We start from the raw sequence: 19,613 nt of genomic DNA on the forward strand, positions 1-19,613 counted from the left end.
TTTAGGAAGGTTCTAGTAGGTTCTGTGAAACTTTCGTAGTTCCATTTGATTTCTGATGTTGCTTGGAGGGACAGGAACCATTGAGAACCTTGGAAAGCCACACAGTTTCTCCTTCATTGGAGCTAGATAATAGCAAGTCCATGCGTCAAATATTCCTTTGACGTTATTCCCTTCTTCTACCCACAGAGCCATGTACACAGAAATATAACAAGACCTATTTTACAGTGGCCTCATCTATTTTCTTACCTCAGAATATGTCTGAGCATTTTCTTCCTTGGTGTCACTAAAATACATGGCAGAAGGTACATCCTTTCTAGGCAACGTATGGTCTCCTTTGTCAGAAATTATTGTGAATCTCAAATACAAGAATTAACATGTTTTATTATGCAATATTCATTTGAACTGGACTACAGTAAACATGTATCTGCACAAACTGATAGGATTTTCCTTAAAACACAGTATCTAAGCATTTCTGGCAAAAGAGCTGGACTTCACATTTTGACTGGATTGAGGTGCAAGTAATGACCTCTAAATTTTGGTCAGAAAGAACCTATTTTACTAGTTCAAAAATGTATTGTCTGCTATGTGTCTTAAAGTCTTTGGCCTAGAATGGTATTAAGAAATCATTTGAGCATAGCAGTCCAGTCTAGCATTGCTGCAAATAATTTATTGGGTAAGTTGCTTTGGTTTCCATGAGGAAATCTGCAAGTCTAATTTTATTTCATATTCAGGAGGGTCTTTTGAAGCATCAGTTTAACCACAGGAAATTCAATCACTGTAAAGAATGCTAGCAATCTTTGTATTGTGAAAGCTTCGTTTATATTATTCATGGGCTAGAAATCTGAAAACGTGCTGAGAAAATGTTTTTCATTTCTTGGTAGTAGTATTCAGAAATGCCATTAGGTTCAGGTTTACTAGAAAAACAAGTTTCTGAATTGTCAGAAAATCCAGTCTGAGGGGTTGTTTTACCTTTTAACAGGACTATATAGCAAATCAATAGCAAGAAGGTCTGAAACTGAAAAGGCCCAGATCCTGACTCTTTGATCTTACCAGTTACTTCCCTATTGAAAACACCTTTGGAAAGGGTGCTGAAAACCTAATTCTCAGGTAGATCACTTCTTTTGTACTCACAGAAACAGATGAGTTATAAAAAGTTGTATGTTTATGCCCATGCAGAATCCTCAGCCCACAAAAGTGGCTGAATCTGAGTAAATTATTTTCTTAGTGTCTGAAGCAACTAATTGGACGTGTAGGATTACTCCTGATTTCAATTTTTGTTTTCAAAATTGTTATTACTGAGACACACTGCAAAGATAGTTTTTTTGAAAAAGATCTCTAAGCTTCCATTCTCCTCAGTGTTGTATCACATGATTAATATTTTAAACACTGGGGAAAAAAAGGAAATTCAGGCAGAAGCTATAGAACCTAAAGACTACAACTGATTAGTTTCCAATTAGAGTGTTTCCAAAGAAGGGTGAATTATGCCTCATCCAGCGTTTGTAACCTGAACTGTGACTGTGAAAGTGGCCCTGCAATCTCTTTATGCAGCTGCATCAGGACCAAAGGTAGCTGAAACAGGATGGCAAATGAATCCTTCAATCTACCAGAAAATGTTTCTTTAAAGCTTCTAAAGAGATGGAGAGAGCTCAGTCACTTATTTATGCCTTTACACAGGGGAATAAAAGGACCATGTAATCTTAGCAAAAACAAGCCAAGCTCAGCTGTTTTAAGCCCAGAGCTTTATAGAGCTAAAGAATTCACAGAATCACAGAATGACTTGATTTGGAAAGGGATCTTTAAGATCCCTTTTAGTTTCAATTCACCTCCCATTCACAGGGATGCCAGTAGATCAGGTTGCTCAAAAATCATTTTTAAATACAGTTTAGTAAAAACAGCTTTTTCATAATATATTTAGTAGTTTATGAAGTAGATTATTATGCAGTTGCTTGCAACAGTAGGAAGCAGATTTGATGACTGTCAGGTCCGTCCAGTCCCACTCCTAACTACTTTTCTTCTTTTTTGTTGCAGCCCGGAAGATGGTGAAATTCATCCTGAAATCTGTAGACTATACATCCAGTTGCAGTGTTGCTTAGAAATGTACACAACAGAAATGCTTAAGTCCATATGTCTGTTAGGATCACTGCAGTTTCATCGGAAAGGTATTGAATTGCACAAATATACAGATGTTGATTTAAACAAAAGAACAGTCTTTGGGGGAATGCTTGGGTGTTCATGAAAGACAAAGCACCAAAGTGTAAAAGGAACTATAGCACTGAGTCTTTTTAGTTACTGAAGAAAGCTGTATTTCCATTTCATTATCATAATTCTTACAGAAACATGTAGTGTCAGGCGTGTTGTGTCAGGCATATGTCACTAATGTCTCTGTAGTTTTGAAGTCTGATTTTGTTTTAGTATTTTGGATGACTAAAATGTCATCTCCCACGTGGGCTTCCTAGGAATTGTGTAAGGTGATATCTGACAGAGCTGATTCTGGTGCTGTGTTTCCAGCAACGTTATGTCAGTGTGTCAGCTGCTTTAGCCACACTGTCCTTTTGGGCTGAACCTGCCACAGTTCTGTCAAAGAAATCCTGATTCTCAGTGGTGTATGTTTTGCCTTTTCTAATGGTTAGCCCACCTGTAAGAAACTGCTGATGAACTAAAGGAATAAATAGTATTACTTGAAGAACTCCCTAAAATAAGCAGAACAATTCTGATCACAATGATAACTGTATTGGTATGGAAAAAAAAAAATAGTCTAGTAAAGAAACAGCTAAATCAACAGAAGCTGATTACTGCATAATTACCATGTTGAGATATTTCTTGGGTAAAATATTTAATGGCAAGTGTTTGGTTGAGCAGTATGACGGTGTTAGCATTAAACCAATCCATTACTATATCCAGCAATGCCATCTTATAGAAAAACATGGATAAATATTAAGAGCATTTTATGATTAAAAAGCTGTCCACCTTTATAAAAATAGATACTAGATTTAGAACTGGAACCTGCCCAGTGGGGTATGTTTGTACACAAAGGAGATAGCCTTCATTAAGTGAAAACGTGCCTCTCTAGTAATTTCATGTTTCATTAGCCATCTGTTGGCTGAAATGTAGAAATGCAGGTAACTTAAGATTTGCTAATGGGATACACTGATTGGAACTATATCTGTGATAACAGTAACTACTTTTTTTCCCAGGTAATATCTCAGACAAAGTTCTTGTTTTGTAGTAAACCTCATGCATTTCCTGTCATGCTGAAAAACATCTGTAATGCTTTTTCTATGTCTAGCTGTAGGGTACAGCTAATGCCACTGGTACTTTTTATTATGAAAATAAGTATTAGAGGTTTATAACTGCAGAATAGAACTTCTTAGTGATTTTCTCAAGTCAAAAAGAGATTTATAAAATTTAAAGTGGCAGAATTAACAGAGCTATCATCTACCAGCTGCTAAAATGAATCTTTTTTTTCTTTTTTTTTTTTTTTTTCTTTTTTTTTTTTTTAAGACAGAATGTACTATAATGTTTCCTAGCATTGGTTACAGTTGTCAAAGTACTTTATGTAACTACAGAAATTCTGTTGCCTGGAGTGACCCAAGTAACCCAGATGAGTCTGTGTCCCCTTTATATCTGGATGGTATCTACATGATTAACCTAAACTAAACTTATATTACATGTCTAAAGTTGGATAAGAAGAATTACAGCATCACGGTATGAGCCAACTCATTTCCTATCTGTCAGTACTTTTGCTATATGCAATACGCATTGGTTCCTCATCTCACCATACAGAAAGTCATGGTAGCTATTCTGCCATGGCTAAAGAAAATTATTTTTATCTTGCATCAACGTAGAGATAACAACAGTAACTTGGCTCAAAATTTCTGTGACATTCATAGAGAAAAATGTGAATAGGCCAAAATTGTATTATTACAAGGATTTTAATACATTGAATTGTGGAACATAGCTAATACAATGCTGTTTTAATATATGAAATACCTGGATATTTACAATGCCTATAAGTCTTGAAAAGGCATCATGCAACAAAGGAAATTCCAGTTACATGTTGATTACTTTTGCACTGTGGTGGTGGTCAAACATTGAAACAGCCTCCCAAAGAGGCTGTGAAATCTCTATTCTTGGAGATACTCATAACTGAGAGGGACAAGACCCGTTTGAGGCCTTGCAACGTGACAGAAGTTGGCACTGGTTTCAGCAGGGAGTAAGGCCAGATAGCCTTGCAGACAATTTTGTTCTGTGATTCTACGTGTACCAAAACATATTATTTCCAAGAGAACAGAATAAACCATTTCTTTAATTTCTTTACTTCTGGAGAATGGTACTGCAGTGTAGGCAATATGCGTAAATTTATCTCTAGAAATTAAAGAGACAATTTCACCACTGTAAAATATATTGTCATATTGCTAGTAGATAGCTTTTACTTTTTTGTCTGTTCAGTTTTTCACCAGTTTTTCACCATCTGACAAATCATGCTAAACAAAATAAATTGTTTCTCTTGCCCATGAAGAGGACTACCCTTAGACACTGAATATTTCCAAAATACATTAACTTTGATAAATTCATGTCTGCATCTGATTTCTTGCCATATCTTGAAGCTTATTTTGAAGGTATTTTTTTTCCATTTGTCTATATTTTTTTCTCTAAACTGTTGGATAAGTGGTTTGTTGGGCAGCTAAACTCCACCACAATTAAAAGGCCAACAGGTTGAGATAAGGATATTTTAAGTAAAGGAAAATAAAAGAGGGAAAAAACAAGCACAGGCTATGCAGAGGCACAGAGAGAGGAGAAAAAAAAAAATCTCTACTTCCCATCAATGATCAACGCTCAGCCACACCCTGGGAAGCAGGGCCTCAGTATGAGTAGCAGCTGTTTTGGTGGACAGAGATTTTCATAACAAGAGCCACCCATCTCCTTCCCCTTCCCCACCTTTTAGTGCTGAGTGTGACACCACATGGTATGGAATATCCCATTGGCTGATTTACGTCAGCTGCTCTGGCTGTGTCTCCTCCTCACCTCTTGCCCACTCCTGGTCTGCTGGCTCTGAGGGGTTTGGAGGGAGCCATGGTGCTGTGCCAGTATTGCTCAGCAGTAGACAAAACATTGGTGTGATACCAAGGCTGTTTTAGCTACAAGTATAGAGCACACCACTGTATGGGCTGATGCAGGGAAAGTTAACTCCATCCCAGCCAAACACAGTACAGGTTTTTAAATCTCGTATAAGCTTTCACCAGTTTATATTCTTATTTTGGAGCCACCAGAGATTAAAGAAGAATAACATACAGACTGTTCTCACCAACCTGAAGTTAATAAATAATAATATGGGAACCGGTATCCTGACCTGGTACCTTGACCAGACATTATCAAATAAACTATAGAACAGATAAAGCTAAAGCAGTAATCTGATGCCCTTTTCCCAAGAGGAACACAGCCAATGATCCCTACTGGGAAACAGATGCTCTTTTATGAAACACCAAGCTGCAGTTCAAAGGGCTGAGCTCTGGGTATTTTCATTCTCTGTCTCAGCACTGATCTTCTCATCTCCCCTTATCTTTCTGTTCTACTGAACAAGCATTCCTACATGTACTGCATATTATATATCAAGCTTCCTGTACAGAAATTTCTTGCATATTTACAGTACTTCAGATTAACTTACTACTGTCATACAACCTCTGCTAGAAAAGTCAGACAGTCTGTTATTATTTATTTTTTTTGAGATGTAAGAGTCACAGTGAGGCCGAAAGCCATAAATATTTCCAGCTGTGTTATGCAGTAAGTAAACTGAGGTAAGTGGTCTCTGATAAATTTGGTTCTAAGATACATACACCACAAAAGTGCAGTGTTGAAAATACATTTTGATTGCAGAGTTCAATATTCAGAAGGTTTGCAAATGGCAAAATGAAACGTGCACTAGTACCCTTAATTCAATCTTTTTGTATGTATTATGTGTATGTATTATGTCTTTGTTTATCTGTTCATGCACTTTATTATTCCTACTTTTCACAGTCCTAGAGGTCCTAGCTAACTAATACACCTGTTAATATTACACCAATATTTATATGGGCATTCATCTGTCTTGCATCCTAATTGTTCAGTGCCATATATTATATTTATTGCACATAATTCTGTTCTAAAGGCATTCTGTTCTTCTGACCTTTCTTGGTAACTTATACCCTGATGTGAGTGTCTTCAGTACCTTGAATAGTGAGGTAGTAGCAATTTTTCCCATTGTAACTGAGGAACAAAGAGGGTTTAAACTGAAGGGTGCTAATTTAGAATTTGAGACTGCAGCATACTTTTTGTGGTGTTGTGTATATGTTTAGAGTAATTTCTCAGTAGCTTCAGTTGCAGCTGCAAACAAGGAGTCTTTGGGTTCAGCAAGCAGGTGCTTAAAAGTATTTTGTCAATAACTATTTTGAGGACCTGGGCTTAAGCAACTCAGATAGCAACTCATGAAAACTCTGGTTCAGAGGAAGGTATATAAGTTCAGTTTTCAGTGCAGCGTTGTGTCTTCCTGCAGTCCCTAACACCATGGCTTTAAGGATCTTGCTGTCCTTTTTTGTCAGAACAGGATGACTATGGCAAACATTTACTGGTGACGATGACAAACATGGCAGATGACAGCTCGTGTTCCATCTTTTCAAGGAAATCTGAAACTTCTCACATTTCTTCTAATTTTTTTCTGCATTATTATCACACTCTGGCAGGACTTCTCTGGATAGAATCATCTTTCTCAGACTTTGTCAAGCAATAGATGAGTTCTCTTACCTGGGGCCTGGAGCTTCTATTCTAGCCCTGGTTTTGCTTTAATTTGTCCAACTATACCTTCTGAATTGTATAGCTTTGAGCCTTAGGAAGCAGTGTCAAACACAGGTCTTAAACCTGGTAATACTTTTAAAATCATGAATTATAGTTTCATGGAAAGCAAGATATTCTAAATTAGTTTCGGTACCTTTCTGAAATGTTTACAAAATTTGGCTCCAATTTCTTTACGTGCTGCATGTCTCTTTTGTTGACATTGCATGTTGCCAACATTGACTACTTTGTTGGTTTTTCAAACAAAACCTATCTTAGTTCTTCGATATCAGAGGAAATGGTTGACATATTTTCTGTGTATGGAGGCTGCTGGATATGATGATCCTTTTTCTCAACTAATAGTGAGATTCTCAAGATCCTACACTAAGAAAACCCAGAATTACCTCACAGTTTTAAGTGTGTTGGTGTATTTAGTCACAAATATTTTAGGCTTAAAGGTTTGGATTGATACCTCATAAAGGAATTCATTGCATCTGAATGTGTAAAAATAACAGATAAAAGATCTTTGCTTATTCATAGATATACACAATAATAATACATTCCTTTCATTGTAAGGAACTGTAAAATATTACTATAATCACTGAATCATTAGAGTATGTCACTGTAGAAGTATATGTTACTAAAGCTTAATGCCAGTACATGTTTACCTAGAAACCATTAACTTCTTAGGATCATTTACAAATATAATTGGCTTGTTTGGCTATGTAATTTATTTGGATCATCTATGGATATAATTGGCTTGTTTGGGTATGTAATTACATATATTAGAAAATGTTCTAAGAAATTCAAAACTGCAGATTGAAAGCATGCTGCTACCTAGTTATGCAGTATTGGATCAAGGTCCTAATTTTTCTGTTTATGGGACTATGCTTATACAACAAATTAAAGGCATGATGGGACAAAAATTTTGAAGGTTAAAATGAACTTAGGATGTTTTTCAGAGTTCAAAATATGCTATAAAATAATTAAAGGTACCATGTCAAAGAAGTGTGATGTTTGAAAATGGTAGCCATTTATACCGAGATTGTACTAAAAAATTCACTGCTCATGTGTTGTAGTTTAGCCCTAGCTAGTGGAATGAAGGACAGAATCAGAAAGGTGAAAGTGCAAGAATTCATGGATTGACACAGAGACGTCTTACTAAGTAAAGCAAAAAACATGTGCACAAGCAAAACAAAACAACAAATTCCTTCATTACTTCCCATGGGCCTGCAGGTGTTCAGACACTCCCAGGAAAACAAAGCTCAGGGTAACAGTTTCTTGGGAAGACAAACACCATCCCTCCAAATGTGTCCCCCTTTCTCTTTCTTTACCCTGGCTGTTACTACTGAGAATGACACCACATTGTATGGGACATCCCTTTGGCCACCCTGGGTCAGCTGTCCTGGCTGTGTCCCCTCCCAGCTCCTGGTGCACCCCTAGCCCCCTCGCTGGCAGGGCAGCACAAGGTATTGAAACATCCTGGACTTTGTGTAAGCAGTGCTCTGCAAAAAATAAAACATCAGTGTGTTATCACCACTGAATTCATCAAAAATCCAAAACACAGCATGGTGTGAACCTCTACAAAGAAAATTAACTCTGTCCTAGCTGCAACCACGATATCATCTGGTTGTACAGATATTTTATTCTTATGGTTCAGAATCAGGTTAACCTAGTATAATGTTTGTAGCTTGTTGAAACACTAATGTACAACCATGGAGAGATAATTCCTGCTGTCAGATAGGATACACCCTTGTATGACATGGTCTCAAAGTCATATCTTGTCTTTTTCCAAAGATGTTTATACATGAATGATTTCTCAGAATAATGTATTTCTCAAAATATGTTAGTGCTTGTAACTTACATATTATTCATTCTTACCACAAGTCTTTTTGGAAGCCCTTAAGAAAAAGAAACACTCCTATTGCTGCAACTGAGATGTGTGAGCCGCTCTGAGTTGTATAATCAAGGGCAACTGACGGCAGAAGGATATCAACACTAGGATGCCTGAGTGGTAGCTACCTGAAGAAATTCTATAAATATTTAGATAAGACAGGGAGGAATTGAACACAATGGGAAAATTATGGTTACATGCTATGGACAGAATATACTACACTTTTGTGATGTAAATTTGGACTCTTTATTTCTTCCACTGTTGGTACATCAGAATGATAATAAATCACATATAACCGTGTATTACGTACCATACCAGAAATTCGTAGGATAACTGGTGTCTTTCCAGCATGCATTTTGTAATAGAAGCATACATTTCCTTAAAATAACACCTAAAAGTATGTGATAGATTATATTACAGATTACAAAAAGAAACTCTCAGTTTAGTGAAAGGATTTTTGTTTTATTTGGCTTTGTTTAAATTACATGCCATTTAGAAAAAGGAAGGATTGCTCAACAATCTCAGCATTCTGTTTGAAGACTGACAGATAGGTCAGACTTAGGGATCAGATGTGAGAAAAGAGAAGTACAAGTGTGGACAAACAAGCACTTAGAGCCCAGAGAATCACCATGTGGACACTGTGAAGAGGCCAAAATGAGCAGAAAAATCAATCAATCAATCAATCAATCAATCAATCAATAAATAAATAAATGAAAAGTAGATGTGGAAGGAGGAACAAAACATATTTTCCTCCACAGACTTTCTGTTCTTGATATTAATATTTACAATGAGCCAATCTCTTGAGTTCTGCAGTTCCAAGAGTAGGTCAAGATTGAAATACATCAAGCTCGTAGCTGTATTTGCAGCAACACATTTCCTTTTTACTTTCTATGTGAGTCTTTCCTATTCACCATTTTATGTTCTCTTTTTCATTTATTTTATGAGTGATATAGTGGTTTTATTCTTAATTGCCAAATAAGAAGTCTGCCTTCTTAAAATGCTGCCTTCTTTTTCAGATGTGTTCTCTTTGATTTCTTTCAGAGATCTTTCTGATTCATCTGCAGTGAAATCTAACTAGCTTTGAGGGATCTATCATATATATATAAGTATGCATTATGCAAGTTTCTCTGGGACACAGGTGGTGATAAGTGGAAGGCACATAGGGTAGCATGACAGAATCAAATACAGAGGTCACCGTGGAAGTGGTAAGGAGCACAACAGGTGAGGGACATAAAGCACAGTGGTCACAGGTGGCGCATGTACCCTTACTGGAAGGATCATTTTCTATCTTATTTATCCTCATTCAAGTTGGAGCTTCAGCATTATTCAATTCATTTAATTTAATTTCATGCCAAAGGTGAATCTCCTCTTCTTAAATAAAAAGATATGCTGAATTAGAGGCTAGGAGACAAAGAATACATTGAGTTTTGTGTTAAAATATCACTAACAGTAAAAAGAGCCTCTGTCTAGTCAACTGGCACAAACAGCTACTGTGTGTCGACACCTCTGAAAACACTATATGCATGATCAAACTCCCACTGAAATTAATGAAAGTCTTTCCACTGAGTAAATAGAAAGTAAAACTTAGGTTTCATATCTCTTTTTAAGAATTGGTAATATACATGTAATACAAAGGACATCTTTACCCACAGTAGAAGTGTGAGAAGATTAAAGAGCTTTTGTTTCCCTACAGTGTGTACCATGTAGTACAAATGTTAAGCTTGAGTCATATACATTATTCAGGCAAAGCCTTTATTATTAGCTGACTCTTTAACTGTTTTCAAGTGATTGAGCAGATGCTCTGAAATTCAAGGAAAGCTTCATGAATTGCTCACAATACAACGGAATTACTGGTAAAGAGCTCTTTTCAATTGAAAGGAAATCTGTGCTGTTCATTCTGCTAAATCTGCAAGAGCCTTCCTTTATGCTAACAAAAAGAACATTAGTCTCAGTAAGTCTGTTCTTGAGTTAGGAAAAAAAGAGTCTTTACTGTTTTTTCATCTGGGGGCAGTATTGTTTCGATTAAAACACCTTTAAAGTCCCTGATCAATGCATCTAAAGACAAGGTTGTTCTTGACAGCATGTCACCAAAGTTTGGGTCAGAGTTCCAACACAACCCTTCAAAATAATAGCAGAATTAACTAATATCAGTTGCAGTAATAACACCTTGTGATAAAGTAGATAGTTTCTGTGGAGTAGCCCCCTTTTACAGAGAAGTGGTGAATTATTTGTAAGAGTATTTTGTGTTACAGGCTCCTTGTACTGAGAAAAGTAATGAATAGTGGAGCTTACACAAATGAACAATTCAGATTGCACAATATGAACTACCCTAATGTAACAGCATAATCTGCAGTTAACAACTAAAAATGATCTGAAAGTTACATTGTTGTGGTTTAACCCAGAGGGCATCTAGCCACCACACAGCCGTTTGCTCACTCCCCTACAGTGTGGTGGAGGAGAGAACAGATCAAAGGTAGAATTCATGAGCTGATATGAAAGCAGTTTAATAAGACAGAAAAGGAAGGGATGATGATGATGATGATGATGATGATAATAGTAATAATGCATACATACATACATACAAAATATGAAGCACAATGCAATTGCTCACCACATGCTGACTAATGCCCAGCCAGTCCCTGAGCATTGCCCCCATCCACACCCTATTTCTCATATATAAAAAATATATATATATATGTCCTGTAATAGGGATTGTTCAGCATGACACTATGTGGTTGTATGGGACATCCCTCTGGCCATCCTGGGCCAGCTGTCCTGGCTGTGTCCCGTCCCAACTCCTGGTGCACCCCCACCCTCCTCAGTCAAAGGGCAGCATGAGGAGCTGAAATGTCCTGGGCTCTGTGCAAGCACAGCTCTACAACAGCTAAAACATTGGAGTGTTATCAACACTGTTTTCATCAAAAATTCAAAACATGGCACCATACCATCTGCCACGAAGAAAATTATCTCTATCTCAGCTGAAACCAGGACATACATTTACAAAGCGATGCACAGTAAAATGTATAATCTAACAAGTAGACTTAGGCTGCTGTTCCACAACTAGTTGAGTCAGTTTGTTGCCACCAGAAAGGCTTTGATCCCTTGGTTTCTATCTCCCCCCTTACCTTGCCTTCACTTCTTCCTGCCTTTTGCTGCTTCTAGCCACATGACCAACCTCCTTCTGTCACATGCCTGGAACATGCTGGGTTCTTTACTGACCTGATTTAAATCAGTACAACATCAGAAAACTGTTCACTGCTTATTTTTCCATTTGTTGGGGTAATCTTCTACCATTTGATGGGTTGAAGTGTCTCACAGATGATCTGAAACAGAGGAAGCTAGCTAGCAGTGGATGCCACAGAAAGCAGCAGAGAAGGGACGGACACAGGACATATTTTTTTATATATATGAGAAATACATTATGCCATCTCTAGGAATCACAGTTAGATGACTTTTTTGGAGGTGAGAGGAAGAAGCAGGGAGAAGTGTCTCCTACTGATTTTAAAGGATAATGAAAACATTAACAAAATATTTTCCATGTTATAAGTAATATCTATTTTGCCATTCAGACAAATAGCTGAGAATTATTTCTTTTTTCAATGAAGGAATAATTTACCAGAATACAACAGTTTAGATAACCTTCCCAAAGAGAGATTTTTAAGGTCCAGGAATTTCTGTTTTTTTTATAAAGGGTTTACAAGAATTCTTATTTGCGATGTGGAGAATTAATATGGAATGGTCTGTAATCTTAGTCTCTAATGGCCAAAAAAAAAAAAATAAAAAACACTTAAGAACCACTACTATGTTCTCATGTTCTCATTCTTGTTACTGTTCTTTGTCAAACCTTAAAAGCAGTTATTTGGGTTTGTCCATATGTGAAAATGTTCCAAGTTGCAAACATTGCTAGATGAAAAAACATTTACTATTCAACTTCTCAGTACCATTGTTTTAAACTTTGATTATTTTTTTTCTAGCGTAAGAACATTTCATTTGTTTCTTTCTGAAATTGATTACATCATTTTGTGAGATAACTAAGAGAGGAAAAACTTTAATTTCTCAGTAATGTGTTTGGAATGAACTCCAATTTGAAATTTGTTATTTAAATGATGCTTGCAAGTAGAATTTGTCCAATCCTATAGTTGTATAGTTGTACAAGTCTGTAGTTGATGATACAGTGGGTGGGTTCCACACTGGCTGTCCATGAGAGGTTTGCAAAAATACCAACAAATTCCCACAATACCTAACTCTCTTGCATGCTCTTGCATAGTCCACATCCTATATTCCGTTCTGTCTCTGACAAATGCCCTGGCAGATCTGTCATGAAGCCCCCACTCAGTTCCAACTACATTTTATTTTCATATAGTAAGCATGAATTAGGCAAGTATAAGCATGGAAATTCAGAACATACGGCATATTGGACTGTGAATAGCAGCAGCTATGTATAGTTATTAACATCATCAAGTATGAAACCGCACATTTTTGTCTTTTGCTTTCCCTTAGTACTGCAGTAATACTAAGAGACATGGATTACAGTGTTCTTTAATGTGAGAATTTTTGAAGTTGCTTTTAAAATGTATGCTCTAGTTCTCTATTTATTTTGTTCTGTTTTGTCCTGTGGTCCTTATTTTATGTTACAGCTGCTGGAATTTAACTTAAAATCTTTGTGATACTTATTAAGTAAAATTTGAAGCACCACACATGCCAGCATAATATTTATTATTGTGCAGTTTGGCAGGAGTAAAATACAGCAGCAACATGATTAACAGATTGGTGTGGCCTGCTCTGTCTCTGAGTGTTTCTTACTCAGAATCTGGATTCACAAATCTCTCTCATTTATGCTGTGTAAGATCAAAACCAAAACATCAATGATATAATCTGAGTGTACATTTTAATTTATTAATAACAACATTACATATATTTTAATATTTTAAAGGAAAAGATCCTTGTGCCCCACCCAAGATCATGGATACTAAAGTGGAAGAGAGCTCTGAAGTACCTATCTTGGAAGACACATCATCATCACCAACAGATATTCAACATTTATGGCAGGTTTCCACAGATATTGAAAACACTGAAAGGTATGTGTAGCATTTTATTCTTAAGTAAAACAAATTTCTGTCTAGGGTTTATTTAGTCTTTCCCAATTAGGCAGCCATTGTTGCTACCATAAAAGATGTTAGTAAATTAAATAGCTGTTAATATTTTTGTTATATGTAACATATCTGAGAGCAGATCCAAAAAGAAAGGCAGACAGAAGTGACATTTTTAATTTGGCTAATTAACGGAGGGTAATTGTCTAAAAGAAAGGGCGGGAAACTATGGTGCTCATGGAGCAGGATCTCTAAAAGGGAGAGCTTCCATCTCATCTTAAGTGGCTTCAGATTTTGTATCTAAAATCTGCTGGCCTGCAGTTCTTTATTCATCAAAAGAACAGAATGTACATGTAGTCCACATAGTTGCTTCTGCGTAGCGTTATGAATGTGGAAGCCTTAGGAGGGGAAGGAGAAACCATCCACAAGTGGACTTCTGTTACCCTCTTAGCTGCAGTTGGAAAACAAAACTGAGACCCTTTACTAAGGAGTAATCCTGATCACTAACATTTCTTTGTAAAAATATCTTTTTGATGGTTTTGTATTTTAAGCAGCTGCTGAGATTGTAAAGGTTACCCTGTTTACTTGTATAAAATATCTGTTCTATTGAGTAAATTTGTAAATATAACTGAGCAATGAGAAAGACAGAAGTAAGAAAGAAATGCTGCTTCATTTCTAAAAACCGTGTTATATGTAGATGAATGAGGCAGGACCACATTACTTTTAAATCCTGAAAGCCTTAAGAGATTTTGAGCCTGCACACAAAATTGCTGGTCTGCTATCTATCTGTAAAACAGGAACCTTTTTACAACGTCTGGCCTCTCTCAAAATGTATCTTTATGTAACTTGCTTTGTGAGATGGTATTTTGTTAGTATATTTTCCTTCTACTGCAAATGTCACACCAAAGGCCTCCTAAGAGGAGTGAAACAACCCTGTTTCTAAAATTTTCATTTAATGGCCAGGGAGTTTTAGTAACACAGATTGCCTATATGTATGATAATTGCCTTTTAAACAATGAAACACATTCGTGGCACAAGCTATAAAATTCTGATACGGTTAATATTAGTGTTTGTGCTAACTGTAAGGCATATTGTGCATTTTGCCACATGGGATCACATTGTGTCCACCAATTCATTTAATATTGAATATTCGAGAGCCAAAATGGGTCATAAATTTGGACTGGAAGCTACAAGTTGAAATCAGTCGGGCTTTGAAGTACACCCATATTAAATCTACTACCTTTTATTTTGGTATGCACTTTCTGATACATGTATTTCAACCATATGCTTGCCCAATACCTTTCTGTATTATTTAGTTTAGTTTATTGCCTCATTATTTCAGCATACAAAGCTATACTGTGAGCAATTCACCATTTAGAGTCTTCAACTGCTGTTCTATTGTATCTCTTCCAACTTTTGTTTCTACAGAGATATGAGAGAAATGAAAAATCTTTTAAGCAAACTCAGGGAAACTATGCCTTTACCACTGAAAAATCAAGGTAGGTTTAACATTTTCTTCATGTAAGGCAAATTAAAATAATTAAAGGTTTTACCTTCCATTAGACCTGGAAAAAAAAAAAATCTATTTTGTTCTTGCTCTTTTTTTTTTTTTTAATAGAAGTTACAGAAAGAAAAATCTGGGTGTAATCCCTTCCCTACTGATTCAGTAGAGACAGAATTTAATATGTGAACTTTGTCCTCTTGAGTTTTACTTGAGAACATAACCCTTTAAAGTACATTATTCTGGAAGTTTATAGGTATCTGCTATCTGTAGATAAAATAATAGACTTCTCCTGGTGAGATGGAGGTAACTGATTCCCTGTCTCAGGAGGCTTTCTTTTTCAAATGTAATGAAGGAATAAATTGCACAGACTATCACTCAGCATGATAGGGATCATGCTGAGTGATAGGGTTTACCTCTGCAAGGTCTGGAGCTTCTGTATCATGACTCAGTGATAAGACACTGACCCTATACAGAAGGGATACTTGCCTGGAGACTGCTGATAGCTTGCTTTTCCCAGTAGTCAGGTATGAGGCGTCCTATAGCACACTGGGAGCAGGAGGATTTCCATCTTATGCATGTATTTAGCAAACATGCCTCCATTTTGTGGCATAACAGTCAAATATTTGGTACCTATAGGGACTGTCTTCATGTGAAGAACAATGAAAAGATAATGATTTCCTTTTTTGTTTGTTTTTCGTTTCTTTTTCATAATGAGTATTTCTTAAATGCTGTGTAGTCTAGCAGCTGATGAAGTACACCTAAGGTGTCCTAGAGCTTGTCTCAAGTAACTAAGCAGTCTAACATTCATAATAATGTGTAAAAAGATAAAGGTAGAATGGATGATTTCATCATACAAGTACAAGTTTATGTCAGGGATAGCTTGACAAAAGAGAAGGGGAATTGCTTAGCAGAAGAACAACATGGACCCATTAGAAAGCCCAGAGGAGTGCTACAAAGATGATCAGAGGGGTGGAGTACATCTCCTATGAAGCTTGGGTTTTTCAGACTGGAGAACAAAAGACTCCAGGGAGACCTTACAGCATCCTTCCAAGTACCTAAAGGGGGCCTGCAGGAAAGCTGGGGAGGGCCTCTTCGTCAGAATCACAGTACTGCAAGGGTTGGAAGAGACCTCAAGATATCATTGGGTCCAACCCCCCTGACAAAGTAGGTTCCCTAGAGCAGGTAAAAGGGAGTGCAGTGATAGGACAAGGGGCTTTAAACTAGAAGAGTGTAGGTTTAGATTAGGTATAAGGAAGAAATTCTTTGCTATGAGGATGGTGAGGCTGTGGAAGATGTGGATGCCTCATCCATGAAAGTTTTTTTGGCCAGGTTGGATGGGGCTTTAAGCAGGCTGGTCTAGTGTGAGGTGTCCCTGTCCATGGCAGGGGGATTGGAACGGAATGATCTTTAAGGTTCTTTCCTACCTAAGCCATTCTGTAATTCTGTTATTCTGTGATTATAATGCATGATATTGATGTGCTATTGTAAAGACTGGGAAATAGTCATAAAGTCTGTGCCTAGCCTAGAAGAAAGGAGCACGGTAGAAGAAAGAATGAAAAGACACATTTTGGGGTATAAAGCATATAGAAACGTGAATTCAGAACAAAGACAAAGGCATACTTAATTCTCTGCAGTCTTGTGTCTATACTAGCCTTCAACACTGGCACAAAAATCACTGATCACATATGTGGCAGGCTGGGAAACATGTTAGAGTTTGAAAGTTCTGAGACATGCCTCATGATCCAGTAAACATGTTTTTGTTTTTGTTTTTGTTTTTGGTTTTGTTTTGTTTTGTTTTGTTTTGTTTTTATTGTTTGTTTGTTTTTGTTTGTTTGTTTTGTTTTGTTTTCTGCTCCCACATGGCACAAATATTATTGTAGTTTACTGCTGACCTCAGAACTGATGCCTCAGAAATGGCCAGTTATACTCATTATTAATACAGAACCTATTTTTTTAATATTCTAAGACCTTTGATAAAATTACATTAAAGTATATGTAAATAGAGCAAATGAATAGCACTATAGGTAATTTATGTGGTCTGTACTGTAACTTTCGCTTTTATGTGAATTACAAGCATGGTTTATGAGACGACTGAATGCTATTGAATGAGTTGGTCTTTACAAGACCTGATCTTGCTTTCATTTAATTGAATGTTTCACTTTTGACTTCAACAACAGCCAAAAGGGTTAAGGTTGCAAGCCCATTAAAGCTTTACATAATGTTGATGACTGCTTGCAGACCTGTTTTTTGTATGGAATCATCTTAAGTGAAAGCAGGGATGTTACTATGCTAAGAAGTTGATGTGATTTGTAAACTTAGGAGCCATAATATTAAATGACGTCTTACTTACATTCTTAAGCATTTGTTTTACAGTGGTGTCTAGAGCCTACAACCAAAACTACCTCATGTGGTAAGAATAGGAACATTCTTGTATTCATTCCTGAGCACAATATGCTTATTAGCCATAGTTCTTGGTCTGAAACACTACATAAAGACAATCAAAATTAAAAGTAAATTCTAAAGGTTTTTCAAGATTGACAGTGCATGCATTCAGGTAAGTATAAGCATTTTGAATTAATTTAAAAGGAGGCGTCATTTCCTTAAGGTTGTGTCATTGAACTGGTATTCGTCTTGCCAAAACTTCTGTTGCATTATCAAGGAAATCCTGATAGCATTTTAAGACTCCTGTAAAAAGTTCAGCATATTATTTTCTCTATGCCTAGAACAACAGGATCTAGTCCTTGGTCTTGTAGGTGCTCTTAAGACACATAAAAGATATAACCTGTTTTGTGAGTGTGCATGTTTATATTAAATTGTGTTGTGTTTTTTTTTTCATCACAGATGATAGCAGCCTCCTAAACTTGACTCCTTACCCATTAGTAAGAAGACGGAAGCGAAGATTCTTTGGACTGTGTTGTCTTGTCTCAAGTTAGAAGATTAAATACAGAAACATGAAGAAAATCATAACTTCGATTAAACCACTGTCATAATGTTCTTTCATCACTGAAAAGAAGAACATTACTACTCTTGATTATAAAATATATTTTCTATGCTGGCCTATTCCTTTTTCTCTGTTGTTCCATCCCCCTTTTCAAAATAAGGGTTTTAATAGTTTAAAGTTATGGTGGTCAAGAATCAGTTGTGGAATAGATCTAGCATAATTAAGAATGTTTTTAAAATTTTTTAAAGTATGTTTTGCATGCTTACTTTCAACCACTGAGAGAAAAAAGAAGAAAAAAAAAAAAGAGAAAAAAAAAAACATGAATTATGGTTAATAGGTCATTTTTAAGTTTTCTATTGTTTGAACTACAGCAAAAAGTTTGTGCATAGTACAGTATTCTTATTAGTATCATATTGAAATACTTGATCATATTCTAACAGTCTTTAAGCATAGAAAACTATTTAACAGCAAAAGTATTAAACTTCTAAAATATTTAAACAATATTATAACAGAATTTGCACAAATCTCCAGTCGCTTTTTGTGCTCTCATTCATAATTAGTCTTCCACTATATCTCAATTTAAAAGCTTCATAGAAAAATATCTTAATTTATGATACACGAAGCATATATAAAAGTATTTAGAACTTGTAAATACAGAAAAATCATAATATCTACATACTGTACAATGCATAGAAGTAACAGATTTCCTTTTAAGTCAATAGTATCTCTACAGGCTTTGGGGAAAATAAATAAATAAATAACTTATTAAATGAAGATGTAGTAAAATAAACAATGTAAAACACAACAGCAACCCATTTTGTTTCCAATAGAATTTAAAGCATGGTGTCTGCATATCACTAAGTATAAACTCTTATAGGGCATGCCAGAATTATCTCAGATTGTAAGATATTAAACGTTTTACATTGTTAATAAAGTTTTTTATTTAAATTATCCTGTGTCTAGTTATATTGCCAGAATATGTGTTTTTGCTAATTTTATTGTCAAAAAACTATACAAAGCTTTGATAATTTTTTTAATTTCAAGATGTGTGTTTACAAGCAAACAAAATATTATAATGAATATATGAATGCTAAAATAACAAGAAGTAGCAGTAACAGATAAGAATACACCAGACTTGTACTGATATTTCAGGATGGTAGGCAAGATACCAGAAATAAATTTGTGCTAGATAGTCACACTAATAAGTAACTATCATACAGAGCAGGTCACCTTGCCCATGTAATGTATGATGAAGGTGACTTTCTTCCACTCCATCATGACCCAGCATATTAACAGGAACCAAATTGCTTCTTACTGTATAAGGGTTTAGTGATGGATAAGGAGGAATTGTTTACTTGTCACAGGAAACACCTACACAGT

General features: G+C 36.0%; 1 protein-coding gene across 1 annotated transcript in view; it reads left to right on the plus strand.

Moving 5' to 3' along the window:
* RGS7BP (regulator of G protein signaling 7 binding protein) overlaps nucleotides 1-19,184 on the plus strand; it is a 44,844-nt gene extending 25,660 nt beyond the window's left edge. Inside the window, exons 3-6 of the mRNA XM_082784138.1 lie at nucleotides 2,029-2,159; nucleotides 13,632-13,776; nucleotides 15,217-15,287; nucleotides 18,134-19,184. Coding sequence (XP_082640264.1) covers nucleotides 2,029-2,159; nucleotides 13,632-13,776; nucleotides 15,217-15,287; nucleotides 18,134-18,225 — 439 coding nt within the window. The 3' untranslated portion in view covers nucleotides 18,226-19,184. The remainder of the gene's footprint in view (nucleotides 1-2,028; nucleotides 2,160-13,631; nucleotides 13,777-15,216; nucleotides 15,288-18,133) is intronic.
* Nucleotides 19,185-19,613: the final 429 nt, after the last annotated feature.

This window comes from Aythya marila, assembly GCF_965140915.1.
Source record: "Aythya marila genome assembly, chromosome: Z".
NCBI lineage: Eukaryota > Metazoa > Chordata > Aves > Anseriformes > Anatidae > Aythya > Aythya marila.